The sequence below is a fragment of the Opisthocomus hoazin genome, chromosome 1 (assembly GCF_030867145.1).
Source record: "Opisthocomus hoazin isolate bOpiHoa1 chromosome 1, bOpiHoa1.hap1, whole genome shotgun sequence".
NCBI lineage: Eukaryota > Metazoa > Chordata > Aves > Opisthocomiformes > Opisthocomidae > Opisthocomus > Opisthocomus hoazin.
Window position 1 is genome coordinate 73,824,799 of NC_134414.1, and position 22,725 is coordinate 73,847,523.

Genomic DNA, 22,725 nt, shown 5'->3' on the forward strand with positions numbered 1-22,725 from the left:
CTCTGTTTGCTAAGAAGATCCTCAGCTTTTTAATTTAATTTTTTTGTTAATCTCATTCCTTTATCAGTTCAATAGCTGAATCGTGGGAAGATGCCACTACCATTTGATCAATTATAGCAGATACACGGGTCTAATTTGTTGGACTGCAACAACATAATTTCATAACAAAGACAAAACCAGACTTTGCGTTCAGTATTTAGTTTGACACTGGGTGGAAGTAGAAAACGGGGATCAGGCATGTAACAATTAGTGAATGAGCTGCCAGCAAAAACCTGATGATTGCCTTGTACTTTATATGTCTTTCAATAGCACCCAGTATGATCTTCTCCACAATTTTTCCAGGTACAAAGGTTAGTCTAACAGGTCCACAGTTTCCTCGATCTTCCCTCAGGCCCTTCTTGTAATTCAGTTTCGATAAAGTAGATTAAAAATTCTCACTTTCTGTCGTGCCTCATATCTTTGTATATCAGAGTTTTCTTAATGTCATATGCATTTAACTGTTGCGGCCTTTGCCAGAAATCCTGCAGTTATCTGGTATTCTATTTCATGCCTTTTCTATTGCAGTCATAGGAATTAGTGAGAATCTCAGCTTCAAAACAAAAAGCAATTAAATACTTTAGAATTACGGCTGAAGAAAAGACTTGAATGTAATCTCCATAGTCTTAATAACCAGAAAACAAATAAAAAAATTTAATATAAGTTATATAAAAAATAAAATAATTGCAATTTTAAAGCTAATCGCAATGCTTTATGCCACCATTTCATTCTTATTTTGCAGTAACATTTATGACCTGATAGACTGCATATATTAATTTCAAATGAGTAATGTTTTCTAGAATTGCAATGAAATTAAGTTCAGGAATTGCAAATCTAAATAGAATTTTCCTCCAACAAATATTTAGGATCTCAAGCTGGTACCTAGCCAAATAACTCCACAGGAGTCAATCACAGTGAGAAATGTAATTTGTTCCCTCATCACTTCATGCACGTACCGGAACAAAGCTGAGGTTCTCACTGAACAGTACTGAAAGATGACATAAAAATCCACTGCAGACTGCAATACAGGCACAAATAATTATTCAGAAATTAACCATGGAAATAAGTGACTATGAGACAAGCTGGGTCTGAGGTATGAGCCTTTTCTACACAGCAATTAGTTGCAGTGAGTAGAGTGCAAGTAATTAAATTTCAAGTCACAAACCAGGACGGGCATCCATTTATAGGACCACCATCTAAGACATTATCTATTATTTACTTTTGTTTAAAGATCTGTATATTTCTTCCTGCCAGCACAGCACAGAGTATGGACCTAGGTGAAGGGCACAGCAAATCCATGTTTTGCTCCTGCGAGTCTCAACTAAGAGCGCTACATTTTTTATTATTTTTTGCTGGTTTACGTTGCTCACTGTGATGTAGTAACTGAAAAAAAAAAAGAGAATTCCAGTGATTCAGCCTACATCGGGTAGATGTTTTGAGTGTGCATTGTATTTGGTGTATATTCACCCCCTGGAGGTCATTATCCTACATCAGGATTAGAGTCCTGGAGCATCGCGGTTGCATGATGTAATGTATATCCCGCACTGTATTCTGGTTATCAAGGACCATGGGCAATGAAAAGAAGCCACAGTTAAGCTCAGGCAGACTAAGCTTGGAGGAATGCAATAGCACCTTCTCTGACAAGACATGAATGGACCAAAACTAAATGCAAGCTCTCAAAAAAGGCGAAGATGATTTTAGTGCATCCAGTCTCCACACAGGTTGATTTTTACCCACTCAATAGTCACCCCCTCATAGCTTTCATTCACTCATACTCTCAAACCCACAGGCACAAAGGTCTGTGTTCAAGAGGTCTGTCCAGGATCTCTTTTGTGCAACAGGGAGAACAAGGGACTTTGTTAGTTCATCAAACCTCTTCCTTATGGGTACCCCCCTGGCAACAACTGGGATTTTGGATAGAGCTTTCATACACTTCAGGTGTCCACTGTTGTTATGAAATGATCCACTGCTTAGAACCCTGCCCACACCAACCTCAGCATGTCTCAGGTGAGGCTGCTGCTCCCTGTTTGTGTTTCCTCATGTGGAAAGTACGTCTGCCTGGAACGTACTCAGCTGCATAGGCACCATCTCTTTCATGGTGACCGACCAAGAAAAGAAATGACACGTGTGACATGCTGTACCCTTGATGCCATGTTCCTCTCAGTGGGGTGCAGGGTCCTCTGCCAATGAGTTTTTGTGCTCTGCTCTGCTCTTATCAGCTGGGAACAGCATTCTTCGTTATCTGCACAGGCCATTCTTCTAACTCTTCTTCTGCAGTTTCTTCTGATGTTTACACCCGTTTCCCTTCACACATTGGCTGTACCAACCTCAGTAACTCCACAGCAAGTCCCTACACTTCCCAATGCCATTGCAGCCTGCAGCCAGGCCAAAACCAGCTGCCAAGATGAAGCCAGGGCACAACCTGTCTGTGAGGCTGGTGCAAGGCAGGGAAACAGAGTCCACCTGGCCATGCTGCTGCTGAGACCCAAGGCATGATGGAGCCAGCTGAACAGCCCCTGGCATGCATCAGACCATCTACCAGCCACACACAAAATGCAAGGGGGAAATCAAAGGGATAGTAAGTGTTGGGGTTCCCATATGCCATCTACAGACCCCGTGCTAACCCCAGAGGGATCTGCCAGCAGCAGAGGTTAACCAACAGCAACTCCAGCCACCACCGCTTAAATGTGTTGCTGAAGGAAAACAGTGATGTTTCATACATTTATTACATTCCATACGTACATGTGTGCGTATGTAATTCCTCTTCCCATGAGTCAGCTTCAACACAATATCCTGGTAAGGACATCACGCACCTGGAAGTGGAAGCGGAGAGTGAACCAGCAGCTGGTGGGCGGGGACTCACCAAAAAGCATCCCTTGCACCTCTCCTTTTGAAGCCAGGCCACCGTGCATTGGTGAACAGAGAACTCGAAGAGATAGCAAGCAAGCAAGAGCACAGTGCGGTAAGGACACCTGCAGGGATGGAAGAAGAGTGCTCTGCTGTGTTGGTAACCTAACATGAGCAGCAGGTAGGTTTCTCAGAAATGTTATGCCTCTTAAAACAGCTACCTTCCCTTTCCTCTAGTCCCTCAGGTTTCAGCTGCTAAATCTGCTGCTCCATCAGCTGGAGAATATGCTAAAATGCTTTGTGGCACTATGAGGCAGAGATAATATGTAAAAGATAAGGTTTTTGTGTCTAAATGCACCCCAGGTTGGGAGTATTGGGGAATCCTGTGCTGAGGTATTCTGCTGTTTCTTCTGGCTGAGATCCTTCATTGTGCTTGCTCTAGTACTTAGAGGTAAACACAGAGCAACAGCAGTAAGAAACAGCCCTCTTCAAATGAAGGCTCTTAGTATCTCAATTTTAAGGTTTCAAGTCTAATTCCAAGTTGTGTCACTGAATGGTATTACATAAATATGTTATTGAGTTATACAAAACTAGTTTGATCAGTGACTCAGTGCTGTTTTCAAGGGAAATAACTTTCCTGAATTTAAATGAGAGCATTTCTATTAGTTGTCTACAGAAATAAAACTCCACACATGGAAATGAAACATAAACAATTTAAGCAACTTAAAAGCCATGACCTTTCCAACATATTTGCACATCTATGTCTCCTTAGAAGCCTTTCTGAAAACACATCCTAATATCATCCCTCAGGGACTGTGCATGAAATACAATTTGTAGGTCTGATATTCACAGAAGAGGTCTGGAAGCAGCAAGATGGAAAAAAGCAACAAACTCTCTTTCTAACAGTAGCTTAATCTTCAGGTGAAATTTTATCATCTCTGGACCAAAGTACCTCACCTAACACCTGCCATAGCATCGGAGACTTTATGAGAGTGCACATGGAGTAATCTGTTCTATCATCAGCTTTGTTTCCGTCTTTGATGTACTAGATAATGTTAATACCAACAAGCAAAACTGCTGGGCTCTGCATACCTCAAAGTCAAAGCATTTCTTCCTCAAAAATACAATCATTTCCACCACAGCAACTGCTGCCATCAGGAACTTCCTTGCAGGTGAGGAGGTAAGAACATTACAATGATAAAACCAGAAACTTTCAAAAGCTGGCTCACTGGGCAGAAAAGGGGGAGCATTTCTATGATTTGTTTACCTGATCCCTGACCTCCTCAGGGCTTATGCACTTTGCAAAAAATCAGAAACTATTGAGGCACAGCATCACAGAGGAAGAAAGAACAAAACTTGTTAATTATTTTAAAAACCCCCATCATATTCCATTTTGCTTTCTAGCTCTCAGTCTTATAACACACACTTCGCTCCTACAGTCAAGATAGACAGGAAAAAACCTGCCTCATGTACAGTCTCCAGTGAGGTTCTGCAGGTTACATCTCCTCTTCTTCTGTAATACCAGAACTGCCACAAGTGGCAGTGAGAATGCTGATCAGCCTGCAAAATCTGGGATAGGCAGCCCAGAATGAAACAAACTCAGCTAAACTAACAGAACACAGCTAAGTTACTTCACAACTTCGGCAGACACTGGTGCTAGTGGGAAAGTAGCATCAAATGAGCAAATGTGAGACAGAAACAAGTGAGAGATTGTGAAAATGGAATGTCACACAATAATTTTTATCAAGGTTTGCTTTTTTTTTTTCATTTTCTGAAATGAGAAGCACAAACGAATGTTCAGAAGGGATGCAAACAGGTCTGGAGAGTGGCAGATGTATGTGGCTGCTGTTCCTTCCTCACTAGCCCCCAGAATATAATCCATTTTTTCCTTTTCCCTCCTAAATAAAAATGAGATACACATTTTATGCACCAAAATCCAGCTGTCAATAGATTTTGGCAGAAGACCCCAAACATTTCCAGAGTTAACAAGAAAGCCTGCTGAACCTAGCAGACTTTCCAGAGTTAAGACGAATAGACCCAAAGTGAGCACTGGCCTTGGTGGACAACCAGTACTAGCCTGACTTGCCTAAAGTTTACAGCTCAGTATCCACACTTCAGTGAATAAAAAAATCACAATAAATCATTTTATGATACAGCAAAATCACAATGTGAGTATAACAACTCCTGACAAGTCCAGTGCTAATATAAATGCTACAAACTCCAGAAGAGTGCGTGGATGACAGAAAGAGTGCATCAAATGACAGAAGCAGCTGACAATGAGATGTGCTTCCAGAACACTGCTGGCTGTATTTGGATATGCCTATTAAATATTTATACAACAAACAGTCCAAGCAATCAAATATTGTTGCTTTTGGTGACTCTTACTCAAGTTGACTGCTCCCACATGTTAGTGATCAGGTCACCATTTCCTTTTGATTTTTAAGGCATTAAAAACACTTCTACTGATTTGAAATCGAGAAAATATTTCCTACAATCATTTTTTACACATTAGCAGTTACAACCAGTTTTTAAATGCTGGTGGTCTAGGCTTTCAAAATACAGGGTACTTAAAATATCAACAATTCACTTTGAATAGAAAGAAAAACACCAATTGTTTTTTATCTAATGCCTGTAATTATTTGTTTTCTTTTGCTTAGATGAGTTGCAGTCGTGAGTCCATTAGAGCAGGCAATCATTCCTTTCCCTAAAGAATTCTCTCCCTGCTTAATTCTAATGGGAGTCACAGTTTAATTCTACGATTGAAAGAAATCACTGTGAAATCACTGTTGCATCCAAGCCTGCTGGGACAAATCTGACAGCAGACATTACTGGTCCTGTTCAGTAAATCTGTCCTGCTCTCCTCTGTCTTTCCTCCTTTGTACGGCATACCCTTCCTTTTGCGTTTGGTGGTATCTTCAGTACAGACAGTACGTATTACTTTTAATAGTCAGGAATTACCGGGTTTCTTCTTTCCTCCTTTGCTGGATTTTTAAATGTGTATACATTGTGCTTTAAGGGTGATCTTAATTCTTAGCTGTATCTTGTGACTTCATGTGCATCACTGAACAGTATTACACTTCTCTTCTGTGTTATTAATATGCCTATCCATAAACCAACCAACCAACAACTGCTCCTAGTGGCATAAATACAGCAAAGCATTCCCTTCTGCATCTCAATGATACCAGCACAGTACAAAAAACCTCCGAATATTAATTTCAGTCTCACTTTTCACATGTTACGCAGGATCCCTTTCCATTCTGGAAAGCAGGCTAGCACTTGCAAATTCAGTCTCCTAAACTGGCTGCCTCCGCACCAGTGTATTTCTCCAGCTGCCTTAGGGAGTCAGAGTAAGGAATAATGCCAGCACTAGATGGAGCTCCTGTACAGCAACATCTCAGGAAAAATCTCTGGGGCTCGTGTGCATGTGGAAAGCAGGGATGGATGTACAGTGCTGGCGGAGCTGAAGGATGCTTTCAGGGTGGTCAGGTACACGGCAGCATCTCCACGCCCACGCCCACACTGTCCTGCAGGATCCCCATCTCCTGCCAGGACTGCTCCTTTGCTTTCCAAACAGGGGGAGATCCCTGGGACCTTCCTTCACGCTGAGCATCCGCACAGATGTAACACGCAGCGCCTAGTCTCAGGGTTTGTCTACATATGGGATGTGGCATCAAGCAAGCTAGAAAGTGAAATTACAGCATATTATCACCTGCCAGCCAGGGAGCTGAGCTTGCACCAGAGCACACCTAGCTAACTTCCCTCCTGCGAGCCTCTGCTTTTTCACTGAATGCATCTGCTCATTTTTAATAACAAAAGTATATTTCTAGAGATTTTTAAATGATACTATAATCTGCTTTTGTAGGCATTTACCATTCCTAGAGATGGAACACAGTAGAAATATTTACTCCTCTGAGTCCAGTTTCTGTCACAAGGTCTAGTGGTCAAATTGGTTTTTATAATAACTAGCTATTAACTGGTCAATAACTCATCATACCTGCTAATATGAACGCAGTGTCAAAATATGTAGATGAGTCTTTACACTGCCCTTGGGCCAAGAGTTTCTTGTGTAGTTTTACACCCCAACAACTCCACATGTTACAGAGGTGGGATGAAACACTGGAGGAGCAGACTGTTCTCCTATTTCTATCCAAGATGACTTTGCTGGCTAAAGGATGTGCAGTGAGGAGAAGTGGTATTCTCCATTCCTTAGCCCCTCAGAAAGACCTCAGAAGAGGACATCTTTTGCTACATCCATTAAGAAATGGTTTGTAACTGATGCAGACAGAAATCCTTTGCAGTACATTTCATCCAACCAATGAGTCTAATCTGCAGCACTGGACAGATTGGTGGAAATTGCACTAGAGAATATAGTAGTAGATGTATAAGGAGATATGACATACTGGGACAAGCCAGCATGGCTACCATGGAGGAAAGACATCCCTCATTAATGCATTAGAGGTCCTTGGCAGTGCTATGCAGACAGGGGTAATACAGTCAATAAAGCCTACTTGGTTTTTCAAAAAGCTTTGATTAGCCCAAAGGCTTTTAGGCATAGTAAGCTACCTTGCAATAACAGAGAACTTCACGTGGATAAATAATTGATTAGAGGAAGGAAATAAAGAACAGAAGAGAAAATAATTAGCTATCTCACTGGAAACTGTGACCAGCAAAGTCCCCTATGGATCTGTGCTGGGCCCTGGGTTATTCGACGTATTAATAAATGATCTGGAAAGGATGGCAAAGAGTGAAGTTTGCTGATTATACTATGCTGAATAACTCTCAATCAACAAAAGCTGACTGCAAAGTACTGCAGAACAACCGCACGAAACTGAGTCACTGAGCAGAGGAAATGCAATACTGATGTAAACTGCCATATGTGGAGAAAAACAGTCCTAGCTTTAAATACACAGCGATTGCTTCTGACTGACTTACTGCTCTGCAAAGAGAGTTATGATAGACAGCCTTAGGCAAACCACTTCCACTAAGCAGCAATGCTCAGCATTTACAAAAGCAAACATCATGGATTATCAGAAAACGAAAACAGAGAAAAGAAGAGAAAACATGAAAAGGTGGATGGGGGAAGATTATTTAGTATTTCTCATAATACAAGACCTGGGTTTTCAAATGAAATTTTCAGGTTGCAAACTCAGAATTAACAAACAGGAGAAGGTACTTTTCTTTGCGTAGTACATAGTTAATAAGTGGAACTCCTTGACATACTATATTGTGCATACTAAAATTTTTCAGGGTTCCCGAGAGCAAGATACATCAATGAAGACCTATTAGACTTAACAGCACTACTTCAGGGATGAAGTCGCTACACCACAAATCACAAGCTGCTGGGACTGTGTACTGGAAAAATATCATTGGATGCTGAAAGTTATCCTAACTTTAACATGATAGAAGCCTAGCTGGCCAAAATTTTTGAATGGCAAAAACTCAGTATGGATATACACACTCCTTTGCAAGGCACAACTATTATTTAGTTATTTAAATGATAAGAAGAAGAAATTACAGCACAGTAAGAGGCCATTACCTGTTTGTATGTACTATTAATATTTCTTTTCCTAAGGTCTGAGTTCCTGCAACCCCAGAAAAAGTATTAACACTTGCAAAACTCCTACTCATTCTCATCCTCAAATTCCTTGTTAAACACCCCTTGATGCACTAGCCCATAGAGAAAAACTGTTACATGGAGTAAACCAGATGGTGGTATGTCTGCTGCTCTTATCCCAAAGAATATTAAGCTATGGCTTTGTCTTGCCTCATAACCTGCTCTCTACCCACTAGAAAAAAAAACATTTAAAACCTGACTAGCATATTTATCTGGCTGCCTTTCACCCTCCTCCTCTGATGCAGTCTTTGCCTCTCACAGGATATTAAATAGAAACACACTTTCAGTGTTAAGAAACACACGCAGTAAAGCCATCCTCAACATCCTCATGCAGCCATTGCTGGACCTCAGCCTTCTTGTGCTGCCATGCCCCCTTTCTCTGAAAACTGAGCAGACCAAGAACAGAGCAAAATTTGGCAGTTTGGATAAATTAACGCAAACTGCTGGGACTTGTTACAAAGACTTGTATGGAGAAGAGCTGCTTTGTGCATGGTAGTCAGTGTACAGAACACACCTATGCTGCCAGAGGTGGAGGGGAAGCCACCGCTCCCGGCCGCCGCACCGGGAGACTCGGCCTTGGGCTGCCCGCCGTGCAGCACGAGCAGCTTGTGTAAGTTCATCGGGGCGATTAAACATGTCAGTGCATAGAGGTCCCCTGGTAACTTCATAAACAGCCTGAACGCAGAACAGAAATTACCCACAAAATGTAAATTTGGCAAACAACAATGCTTCAGTGTGCATATGCATGTAAGAATTAAGTCTAATGCAGACCCAATCATATGCATCCATTGTGTGTTCTAAAGTTTTTATAAGGACAAGTTACAGGGGATTATCTATGCTTTTGTAAAATATTCATCCCATTTCTCAGCTCAAAGCAAATCTTGCCAGATATTAGTGTGGTATCTCCGTACTATCTCAGAGGTCTGTACCAGACTCGGACAACACTTAGACATCAAGCAATAGAACTCTACATATGTGAATTAACTAATGGTTTTGAATCTTGCATTTGCTGCCCACAGATATCAAATGTTCATCCTGCCTGTACCAGTTATGAAAAATTTACAGCAGCCAGAGGTCATTTGGACTTAGTATTTAAACCAAACCAAAACAAAACAAACAACTAACCCAAATCCACAAACCTTCCAGTAACAGAAGGCATTTGGATTACTTAAGTACAGAATTACGTTAACTATGAAATCAACAGAAACAATGTCGCCTGCAAATCAACAGAGGCTGTAATTTATTAACTTATCAGACATTTACTGAATCTCTGGTTTCAGAAACAGTTTCTCAATTAGTGATGATATCTAGAAAAAGACAAGTGTTGTAAAAAGGATAGCTCCACCTTTCGAAGAAAACTTATTTTCCCATGTCAGCACGCTCTTTTAACAAACCGCTGCAAATAAGTTTCTCATCTTAATAGACATTCCTAATTAGAAAATTAGCAAGCACACTAAGAGAAAAAAAAAACAAACAACAACAAACCACACATAGTGATCACTTTAAGTGCAAAGTATTGGCCATGGCTGAGAAAAGGGTGGAAAAATGAAATTGCCAATTATTACTTATTATTGTGTCATCCTTTGGAACTACGCCAATCCCTTTTATCACTGAAAATCCTGCAGTTAACTCATTTGCTTACTCAACTGGAAGACACAGCATCCTGCTTAAATGTTTCCTAAAAAGAAACAGACATAGAAAATTAATATCATTAGTTAAGAAAAAGCCACTAGTTATATAACTTGGATTTAAGTAGCCAGCGATAATATGCTCTCTCTGGTATACTTCAGGGACTATAAGGAAAGTTTAAAAGTTTTCCAAAAAATTACTGAATTGTGTTCAGGTGTGTCAGCAACGCAGATGGTCTTAAGAGTTACTAGAGATTATTAAACACAGTTAAACAGAATGTGATTTAATAGCCTTTCACAAGCAAAGTCCATTGCTCTGTAATACACCTTTCTGGAATGCATATTGCTTATTTAGTGGGCTCTAGTTTATTTCATTTTACCCACTGAGGGACCAGAAAGCCATCTACCTTTTAATAACATATTTCGTCAAATATATGTGGCCTGACTACCAGCACAGCTGGTTTCTGCTTTTTCCTAAAGTAACAGAAAAATCGACATCAGACATAGCATTGCCAGGGTTAATGCTGTGACCCAGGATTAGGGAAAACAGCCTGCAAATGCAAATGATTAAACTTCACTCTGACAGAAATGCTGTTCCATCATCTTGAACACAGCTTGCAGCCATGACCTTTTAGACTCAATTCACTGTCAGGATAATTTTGCACGAAATCCAATGTAGTCTTTGCCGTTAAGCTCCTATTCCAGGCTTCTCTGTAAAGTGATGTTATTTGTGTATTTCCTTGCACAAAGTCCTTAGCATTCTGCAACACATGGCCATAACGTAGAGCGACGTCCCAGAACCAAAAATATGCAACTGAACTGCAAGCATGGCTGCTCAACGAGGAAGCATCAAACACTGGCAGAAATCTGTAGTCACTTGCACATGCACAGAAACAGATTTCAGGCATGGCCAGAACATTTTTTACAGAACGTAAGCTGGCAATACATGGACTGCTAGCTATGCACAAAAAATGCCAAAGAAGTTATCAATCTCCTTACAAAATTCTTCTGTCCCTCTTTCCAGGGACACGTACGCGGGCTGCTGTCTACCCTTCACTGCTCGTATCTCTGCCTAGTTTTTGCTGTTTTCTTTTGGTCAGGCATTAGGAAAATAGACGCTAGATTATCGTACAACAACACACAGCAGAAAACATTAAGGATGGCAGCCGAGGTATATGATGGCCCACCCTATGTGTGGCTGCTGGTGCACACTGAGGGCACCTGGGGATCACCGACCTGCTCAGAGCAGGCCCCAGCTCCTGTCTGAGCCACGCGCTTGAGTCTCTGCTGTGCTGCAAGCTGGGAGGGGTGAGGAGGAGGGAAGTGGGGCAGTGCTGGTGCACCCCACAGCCCCACTGCAGCATGGTGTGGAGACAGGGCTTAGCTGGGGCTGCCCAGACCAGGGGAGGGAGAAGCAACCATGCCTGCTAAGACAGACACCGACCGCACACCACAGGATCTGACCTAACACTGTCGGCTTCCATGCCCATGGTCTGCAACGACTTAAAAACACAGGCAAATTGAGTGAAACCTTAGGAGATGCTCTGCCGTAACGATGGCAAAACCTCTTATCCTAAATCTGTGTTAAAGCACCTACCAGAGTGAAGTCTCTGAATTCAGGAATAATGTTCAAATCACAACATTAGGTCTTCCGTTTCCACTTTCTCTAGATGGCATGATTCCTTCTTTATCAGGTTTTCCAAAACTTTTGCCCAGGCTGACTCCCTGCTTCAAGCACTTAAATTGAACACAGAAGACCAACACTTGTTCTCGTACAAATTATCTGTAGGAAGACCAGACAGAGTTTTCCCTACAAGATGAGTGTGAATCTTAAGCTCTGAAAGAGGACTTGGGCACCTCTTCACGGAAACATAACAGGTGTCTTCCAAATACCCAGTCTTGGACAACTATTCCAAGTGATTTCAACATTGTCCAGTGTTTAGTGGCTATAGGAACAAGAAATAAACTAGAAATAAACCCAACATCCAGGGAGAGGACACTGAAGTGGGGTGAGAATTAAAAGCAAAAGTAAGAAAATGACAGAAAGACAACAGAGGCAATAAGCAGCCTATCTGTGAGGGCTGTCTCATGACTCCAGAGAGGTACAGAGGTAACGTCTGCCCCTGAGACTGGGCTTCTTTCATAGCCAGTGGAGATACAGGGGCACTTGTCAGACACAGCTCATATCACCATCTCAAATACGTCAGACAATTTGCATGCTGGCAGTATAAATTTGTTTTTCTATTGATTAATAAAGAAGCCTGGGGGATTGGGAAATGTCTGCTTTTAGTCAGATGATTGCCATCTGTCTCTAAGGGGTTCAGCATTTCATTGTACCATGCAAATATGGCTCTCCGAAGTGTATTTAATAATATACCACTATCTCATTGATTAATTATTTAAATAAAAAGAATAGCAGGCTAACTTCAACTTCCCTAGAGAGGGGATGCCAAAGAGGAATTCAGATTACTTATTTCCTGAATAAATACTTTTGTGTTTCCATTTACTATACAATCTAACGCATATCAGGTTCTTGAAGGTAAGTGGCAAAACTCAGGACAAATCATCAGTTGTAACATTGTATTAAAATAAGTAAAGCCCTCTAGGTAATGACAACATTTCTCCTGTTTTAGGTAAAGGAACTGTAAGCACCTTTGACCTATTCCCATTAGTCAGGCCCTTTTTTCTCCCCCCCCCCCCCCTTTTTTAACCAGCAGAGTATTTCTGATTCCGAGCAACCAGCTAGGAAAGCTTGCATGGGTCATGTTGACTGCAGGCATAACGGAGTCTACGCACTTCAAACAGAGAGCATTTTCAGGGCCTGCTGCAGAACTACATTTTCTTAAACATCAGTGATTAGCTGTGCTTGCTATCAGCTTTATTTATAGAAATATCACTTCTAATCCCATCCCAAGCCCACTGAAAAATGAGCTATCCTCTTCCAGTGGGCAGGTGAGGAGCTGCTAAGAGTGGTTTTGCACTGAGAGGTGAATACTTGCTGTACCAGGGCTCAGAAAACTTCAGGCTTGAGCTCTTGTAGGATCAAGCCCAGGGAGATTCTGTCTTTACTCCTGGAAATGAATGTATCATCTCACAGAAGGGTCATTCATTTCACCTGAGGTCTCAACTGCATCTTGTAAGCAGAGGGTTTCCAGTATGTTAGAAGTCTGTACTCTAAATTTAAGTACCCTGGTTTAGTGCAGTGAGTCTAAGCCACAGCATGTAAAATCAAGGTAAAAGATTACGGAGAAAATTATTTGTTGAAGGTCACAACGCAACTGAACTTTAAAACAAAGTCATGAGCAGCTCCGTTTCCCATTCAGTGTGTTCTCTCGCAGTTTACAAAGGAATAAATCAATAACTGCTTTAATGTGACTGAAAAGATTATCTACCCATATAGTTGAGTATTCTGGGGTTTCTAAAAAGACTAGTTTTTAAAGTTCTCATTTAGATAGGATCTTGGTTTATCAATGGACATAAAGACACATATACATGTTAAAACACGTTTAAGAACATCGCCCTCTTCTGCGTCCAGGACAGACAGAATGCTGTATGGGAAGACACAGCCTCGAACCACCCAGCTTTCACATGGCATAGGCAACTCTGTGTCCTCTGGCATAGTAATGCTCACTTACACACTGCTAATTTGAATTACTTTTTTAAAACTCAACACTGGAATCAACTTCCCACGTATACTGCCAGATATTTTAACTACCTTGAAGGCTGAGGAAGATAAAACAAACAGCAGATACCTGAAAACGTGAGCTAAGAGTTCAACAGCCACAGAAACATCCTTGCTAGCGATGTGCCTTGAAACTTTCCTAGTGCTGGATTTCCTGAGCCAGAGAAAGCTTCACCTTTCCCATATGTAGTAATCTATTTAATATTTAATCCTGATATGGCATGCCATAAAGTAGCGATTCTGAAAATATACTCCAGAAGTAATCTGAGCCCAGAATTTGCGTGTCCTACATGTTTGGGGAGTCTACATTAGTGCAAGTATCTTGGGAAAAGATAAAAGTTTTCATCTGCCCAGAGATTTGAAGTGTTTAATAGGGCACCAGAGGGATTACGTGTGAGATGGTGAAAGCTGCATGACAAACTCCATTTTAGGATGGCATATCACTTTATGTATACATGGTCTTTATGGGAGTGTTAATAAATAATGTATTTTTCCTAAATTAGAATCTAATGCTTAATCATTTCATGATATATTTAAAAGTTCTTATTTCAGCTTGCTTGCAAAATTTACTCAGAGCTCTGCTGGGAAAATGCGTTCTGTCCCTGTGTCCCTTTCTACGTTTGCTTAAATGTATAACCATGAGCCTGTCAAACTGTGCCTAAGTGGTGGGTAACGGGAGCAAATTTAGCAAATCCATCCATTTCCCCAACTCAGCAACATGCTGAGTGACCTGTCTGAGAGACCTGCAAACATGCACAAGCACAAGGTAAAATCATTTACACTGGAGAACAGCCCATGCTGTTCCTTCTCTAGCTCCACCCCCAATGCCCCCCCAGACCAAGAGCCAGCAGCTCTTATGCTTCCATAGCAGGTCTCATGATACTTAATGTTCTCCTTTAAATCCCCATTACATGCTCATTGATCAGCAGCTGCACTTCCCGTTAGCTTCTAAACCTTCTGCTTTCCGTGAATGGTTTGAAATCACAAAACAGACGTGTGGAAACCAGCAGGTAAATAAACCAAACCTCTACGCTTTGTCCGTATTTTTTTTCCACTGTGCCCATGGCAACCCCCTGGTGCTGGTTCTTGGGTCACGGTTTTTAAGTGCCTGGGGTAGGCAATGGATTGCCCAGTAAAGAACTTACAACTCAATTCCACAGTAAGCGACATCAGAGTACATTGCACTGTTGGTTTTGCTGGGAGGAGAAGCAGATCTGCTTTCCGGATCACCTCCCAGGGCAACAGTTCTGTGATTTTTAAAAAGGTAAGACACTTCAGATAAAAAGAGTGACCTATTGCCACACTTTTACATTTAAAGCAAATCTCAGCTTCCTACTTTCACTGGCTTAGGTTTCATCCAGGCAACAGACCTGGGGGATAGCACCTTTACTCCCAGTTCTAGTTTAAACAAGAAGATGGCTTTCATAGCATCACAAAACAAAGTGGAAGGGGAAAAAATTAACCACTAAAATACAGTCCTTCTCAAAAGCCTTTTAAAAATGAAATGCATTTTAAAATATTTTAACAGCTGTAAGTTGCCTTAGGTGTGTTTTACACATCATCAAATACTCACCAAGTCATGAAGATTAGTTGCGCACTTCAAATTTCTTCATGATTTAGGAAAATACTGTAGTTCAAAAAATAAGGTACATATCTTCATTTGGTACAGGAGACCACAATTCAGCTGAAGCCAGTGAATTTACTGTAACATCATCTGAAATCTTGGCCCTATACTGATGTTTATCCTAGGAGGATAGGATCTATCCCATGAGAAAAAAAGGGACAGGTAAGAATAGTGAAGTGTTTATTCGTACAAAGCTTGCTGTTGAACTTCAGTTCTTTTTAATCACATTTCCTGCTACACTTCTCTTTTCTGGACCCCAAGCATTAGGACCATTCCTCTTAGCCTTGATGGGCCAAAATCAGAGGCACAAAGGAGGGTACATTAATTTTTAACTAATAGAAAGGATATAATTTTTTTTAAGAATAGCTAAGGGATTGCAAGAAAGTGTAAACAACACAAAGAAATGTTCTCCTCCCAGCCTATACAGTTTTGCCATTTCTGTGTTCTTACATGCTCCTTTTATACCACAACCTCATATAGTGCTTTGTAGTCTTCATGGCTTGTGCATTTATGTTGATATATCTAATCAGCTTTGCCACATACAAGGCAGTCACAGTGATCAGGCCAAGGGCTGTGATCTAAACTGGACTACTTAGGTGTCAAAAAATCTTCTTGCTGACAAAAAGCTTCCTTATCCTCAGTAGCTACAGAGCACCAATCAGTGAGGTCTTAAGGCGCCAGCTTATGACACAGAATAGACTTGATTTTCCGCCTCTTGAGTTTCTGAATTACTTTGACAAGTTTTACACAATATTTCCAAAGTCCATAGAAGACAAGGAAAATAATCCTACAATGATTGAAATGCTGTTTGGGTTTTTTTTAGCAACAGTACCTGCAAGACTCAATAAGAAGCTCACAGCTCTCTCGTGTCACTTTCTAACAGCCGTGAAAAAATTACCATTCTATTCAATGGATCCTTGTTCAGTCTGTGGTGTTTACAGCACACATTGAATGCAAAAAAACCCCCACCATATACCTAGGCATTTTGTTTTCAAGTGCTATGAAGACCTGGAAAAGCCATCAACACACTGCACACCTACAGTAGCTCTTTTTTAGCACATTTTGGAGTACAAAAATTAAAAAAAACTGATGAATAATGGTATTTATTGGCAAATATAATCTGCCCATAAAGACATACAAATGTTATGCAACCTACTATTATTTGCTTTTCCTCATGTTATTTTCCAGTGAACACTTTTTAATTGTAACTCTGCAAGCAAAATTCTTCAGCATGCCCTTTATACACACCAGCAAAAGAAAAAATGTTGTGAGTGCCACAAGACTTTGAGAAAAGAATTGCGAACAAATTTTTTTAACACTGTCACAAAAAGTTTCCACGTGCACAGCTCAGTAACTCCCTGCACCCGAGCTGCCTCAGCCGCACAGGGCACCTTGCTGACAGCACCAATGCCACGTGGAGGAGCTGAGGTCTCCTTTGGCACTCTGGGTTTTGTGGGTTTGTCTGCTTGCTTGTTCCTTGACGATCTAATCAATTTTAAGAATTATACCAGAAACACTCACATGAACACAGCTGTCACTACATCACAGAAATCTGCTCTCCTGCCATCCAGCTGACTTATACAGAAGATTTGATTTAGAAGAATTGTCCTACAAGCGAGGCATCTCAGCAGAAACTTACCAATTTGCTGGTTTAATTCCACAGTTACTGGGGTGGTAACACACAGGTATCCTGACAGAAGCCAGCTGGCTCAAATGGCACCTTCAACATACTTTTTTCTAATCCCCTAAACACATACCTGCCCCCCCCCCTTCAAATGTTATTTTCCCATCCCACCCTTAAATAATAAAAAGGAGCCTAAATCAAAGGATGGAGAAAAAAACAGTCCCAACCTCTTTCTCCCTGAGAAGTTACTGAAATATTGGAATTCACAAAATTCAGAAAAATGAAAATGAAACACGGAAGAAGACATGTTGTTCTGCTGTGCACAGACCAAAACAAAAGCACCCTGCCAAAACAAGATAAGGTGTTGCTGGTAATGGAGTCTATTTTTGGATGGCCAAAGTCAGTGCTTTTACATTATACAACACTGCTAAGTCCTGAGAGCTCACTTTGGACAATGCAGCAGTTTCCCAGGAGAAGCTGCCAGGCTGAGACAGCTGTCATCAGTGGAGCACAAGCTGAGGAAAGGAAGGGTACACCACTGGAAACAGCAAGAGCTTATAATTCAGGTAAGAAACGTGGGTTTGGATCCACAGCCTGACTCTACATCAATTGCCAAAGTGCCTGCACGAGATGCACCATGACTCCAGGGTGGGAGAGGAGCCAGGGATGCCCTCGGTCCTGTCTTGGTGGCCTGGAGGCACCAAAGCAAGGACATATGGGAAGTGGGAGCTGTGCCAGGTCCCCCAGTCTGGGTGAGAGAAGGATCACATCTAGATGTGCACACACACGCCAGTTTATGCTTTAGCAGACCTTTTACTGTACGTAGGAATAAATGCAGAAAGGGTCACTGGTCAGTGATGCAGTTCTTAAAGTGACGGGCCACCTCGGAGTGATGAAGGCTGGCCTCTGACTGTGCTTTTTCCTTTTTTTATTTTTAATAACTAAAATAATTTCAGTTGAAACCACAGGAACAGTTTTGTCTGGACAGGAGAAGAATGATGAACACTGTTCTGCTGCGGCTTTGATGCACCCTTGGACTGTTTCCGACAAATCTATTCCTATGACTTAATTTGCTATCGAATCTGCAAGCATGTAATTTTAAAATAAAGATTTTGCTTTAGGGGAAAACAGAAAGCACCTAATGATGAAAACTGTCATTATCTGGGCCATGAGGGAATTCATATAATAGACTGATAGATAATTACAAATGTTAAATGGAGCACTTTCAGGAGGCTTTGTTCATGACAAAAGCAGCACTGAGGGGCCTGTTGATCAGCACTGGCACAGACTGTCCTGAAAAAGAGGGAAGTATTATACATGTTCATAGACTTAGTTAAACTTCTTCCAGTGGCTTGCCTCTTTCTAGATGCCTTTTTTAGCTCTTAAAAACTGGCAATTAAAAAAAAATGGGACATGTTAGGAAATATTTATCAGATCTGTGCTACTCTTTCATAAAGTCTTTTGTTAAAATGTTTTAAACCATGCATTTCACTTGTGTTTAACCATAACAAGGCAATCAAAGCATCCTTCTGTTTACCACATAGCAGCAGTCACCTAATTCATCGAGTTGCTTCACGCACTGGTGTTAAAAAGATTAGGACAAGAGAATTATCACCAAACTCTTACCGAAGCAGGAATTGACAAAGCCATACCACCTACAACCATGCTCCCCTCCAATCCATTTGCCATGGATGTTAGATGCAAAACTGAGGGTAGTGCCTGAGACACACACTAACATGTCGCTGATACTGATGTTCAGGAGAAGCATGTTGACTGGATTACGGAGGGTTTTAAACTTGCAGAAGAGGATGAGGACAATCAAGTTATTCAAGAAACCAAAAAACAAGATAAATCCAAGAAAAATAGCCACTACTGTGTGCCCATTTCGTGAGAGCACTGCCCTTGGCTCCACAGGAGCCGCAGGTGCACCAAAGCTCAGGTTGTATGTCCAGGAGTGGTTCATTTTGGACCTGCACATGGATGGGTGAGGGTAGAGACGCCAGGTGCCCTGTGCTGAAGTGCTCCAGCAGTTTCCCAGAAGCGTCCCTCCATTACAGGTCAAATCATCTCAGGATGCTTGGGATCTTCACTGAGCTGAGATAATTCTTGGGCAGTTACGCAGGTGTGAAACCCTGTATCGCAGCACAGGAGTGCTTTCCCGCACTGTGCCTTTCCAGTGGTCTGCTCCAGGGCAGCAAAACCAAGCAAACAATCACCTCAAATTCATCGTTGTTATTGGAACCCAGGATCACGTTAGATGGTCTTTTCTGAGGCTCACAATGGAAGATGTCTTAAAAAGGTGCTTCGGCATGGTCTCTTCCTTCAGAGCAACTGGGCAGCCCTTTCACCAACGGGCAGCTGCTACCATTGCTTCTGCTGACAATGGGTGTCTTCCTGAAAACAGAGAAGAAAACAAACAGTAAAAACAAAATAACCCTTTCCATACCAGGACCAAAGTTGGTACACCATTTTATAACAGTTCCTCCCTTTTTGAACTGTAACAAATATTTCTCAATCTTTTTAATTTTCCCTCTGATTTGCAGCAGAAAAATCAGTTTGTTGACATTTCCTTCATTTCCTTGGCTGTTTTAAACAGCTTTTCCCTAGCTCACAGTTTAGCAAGGAGAAGGTTATTTGCACCTTCCTAGCAATGTTCCTCAGGTGAGAAAATGAATGGTAAGACATATCTTCTGCAACAGCTTCCCAGAGGAAGAACTGTACCTTCCTCCATGTTCCTCCACACCAAGCAAAACCTCAGTCTTGGCTAGGCCATAATTAAAATGACAAAAATTTTAGGAGAAGGAGAAAGTATTTCTTTACCCAGAAAGAGTAATTTCAAGCACAGTCCTTGAAGCTCTCATGTGCTTACAAAGGTTGGCAGAGCTGTGGTATCAATTTCACTTCTCCCACATTTACCAGTGGACAGATGTTCTTCTCCATTATTTATAAAGCAGCCAAACACCCAAAGCCTCACATCTCTCTCCCACCACAGACATGAATTTGTATACCCACATGCAGTGACTACAATGTATGTGTGTGTGCGTGTGTGTGTGTGTGTGTCTGTTGTGAAGCAATAGCAGAGTGCTTCATGTGGATACACAACTGCTCAGCCAGCCTTCTGCATGGCTGCAGGCAAATTCTGCAGAGACATTTCTGTTAAAACAGAGATAGATAGATAGATAGACAGATAGACAGATAGATAGATAGATAGATAGACAGATAGATAGACAGATACATAGATACATAGATACATAGATACATAGATACATAGATAGATGGATGCAGGAGTCTCCACACCTTGGTGCAAAATGCATGATACCCATAGCCTGCCAAACCAAAAAGTATGAAAACTTTTCTTTCAGGAGTCATGTACTCGTAGAATGATTACACGCATTTCAAAATAGAGCACCTTCTGTATCATTCCTGACCACCGCTTTTTGGAAATTGTCTTGTAGGAAAAGATGTGCTAACCAACCACAGAAAATAAGAGTTCAGAGTTTACTAAAGACATGGAGATTGTTTGGATTTATTCTTTCATCACATCTTTGTGTCATGGTGAACATTTATAGCAAGTACTTGCTTTTATGACATCCTTATTTTCACAGACTCACTGTGCTAAATATGTCTCATTATTGCAGTGATTTTGAACTCTAAGGTAAACAGTCTTTACTTTCTCTTCTGATGAGTAAATTATGTACACTTTGCAGACCTTCTACTGTTTGGTCATTGACAATCTGAAACACTGATGCTTTCTGCTTTTTTCCCCAGTGTAGGAGGCACCCAGTAATTTAGATTGGTAAGGGTCTCGGGTAGCATATCTAAGAGAACGAACATTTGAAATCCTCTTTCTACCATTTCAGAAAAAAAAATTACTTGCTGTCCAATTCTGGTTGCAGGGTACAGAAGGAAACTAACTGGGACTAACTGTCAATTTATTTTAATTTACTCGTAATTGTGTTTAAAAGAGCAGAGCTGAAGTTCAGTGAAACAAAACACAAATGAAAGAACAACTGATTAAAAAATACAATGCTGAGTGTTTCTCAGTCACTAATTCTATGGCTGAAAAGGCAAACAGCTGTACTGTTTTTTGAAAGATTCACAGGAAAGCGAGAATGTACAGTGAAATCAACTCCGTAGTAAGTAATCACTGGTAGATTTCTTAAATAATTCTGCTTGTACACTAGCTTTTACCAAACTAATCTACTCTTTTTCCATCACTTCGAAGACAGTTTTGTCTAATCTGCTTGCACGTGACTGTTTAATTGAGGAATGCAACTAAGGTCAGTCGTATCTGCTCCTCCCTTCTGCAAAGCATATTGCAGAATCTGCTTTCAAAATCTGAAAAGACTTAAGTCTGATTTACATGCAGATTAATTTCAGTTACTGATGCAATTTTTTTTCAAGCTGAACTGGTTTCACCTAGATAATCTGTAGCAAGGATTATAGTATGCCATGATGAATGTTTCCATGTGGGAATTAACATCACCAGAATAATCACAGGCAAATGGTCTGAATAATATTATTGTTCGTGCATCACAGCCTTGCTGTTAGACAAAGCAAAAGATTATAATCCCCTTAGCAAATATGAAGAACTTTGTATATGTATCTCCATCAAGCTCAAAATATAAATAATAAAACATAGATCTTTTATATACAGTCACATACATCCTGCATTCTTAAAGACATTTTAAGAGTTAAAATTTACAGTGCTTGTAAAAGGACATTTACTCCCTGGATGGGATTCAGCTGACTAAAATTTAGCAGGCTGATACCAGACATGCAGGCACAGCCGAGTACCCAGGACATTCCTCCACTGACCGCAACCCGTCCGGCTTCAGTGGGATGAGTCCTGCCCCGGTGTGCCGGGGAAGGATGCCTTGACGCCCAGGCAAGAGGAGCAGGTGCTGGCAGTTAAGTGCAAGGTACATTTTTAGAAGTACTTGAAATCAAAAGACGACAAAAAGGATGCACAAAGATGTGCTTCAAAAAGTTTAGGGGGAACTTCAGAGACAGGGGTCTGCAGAGGAAGACATCTGAAGATCTGGGCTGTGAAAAAGTAAGCCTTATTAGTAGCTCACGTATAAAGTGCTAAGTTTTTTTACACCTCTGGATGAAGTACAAGCCAAATTCAGATTTCAACAGAGCTTCTAAACTCCCATACAAATCCCTTGAAAGAATGGGTCTAATTCTTATTTAATGTTAGCATTTAACTCAATAATACACATGACTGCTGAAAAACACCTGAAGATGGGCTTGTGTGCTTGAAGGTTCACTTTATTTTTTCCTCCAGACAGACAGCTTGGTTTAAATAGGGGTTACTACGCAACTCCAACAACCCTGTCTGACAGGTGACACTGCGCTCCCCAAGGCTCCACGATAGCGCAGAACATCCTGAACCCTCCTAATTTCTAGCAACCTCAGGAGCTTGCAGGACCAAACTCTATCTAATTCTGCCAATTCTACTTCTCAAAAAATGTCAAGAAAAACCCAACGCAAGCTACAATTGCATTCAAAACAAGTAAATGAGCATCCAGTTTGTCTCCTTGAATTTGTTTGAGTTGACGTGGAACAGAAAACATACCCAAAGTGATGCAAAACATATGGCCAGGTGAAACAGGCCAAAAGTTCACTTAGCATCACCATTTATTAAACGCTTCATCTGTTAACCGG

At 41.1% G+C, this 22,725-nt stretch overlaps 1 protein-coding gene across 1 annotated transcript in view; it reads right to left on the minus strand.

The window, feature by feature from the left end:
* The window catches only part of LOC142361895 (pinopsin-like), an 87,219-nt gene extending 68,186 nt beyond the window's left edge, over positions 1–19,033 (minus strand). Inside the window, exon 1 of the mRNA XM_075425836.1 lies at positions 18,682–19,033. Within this exon, the coding sequence (XP_075281951.1) occupies positions 18,682–19,033 (352 nt within the window). The remainder of the gene's footprint in view (positions 1–18,681) is intronic.
* Positions 19,034–22,725: the final 3,692 nt, after the last annotated feature.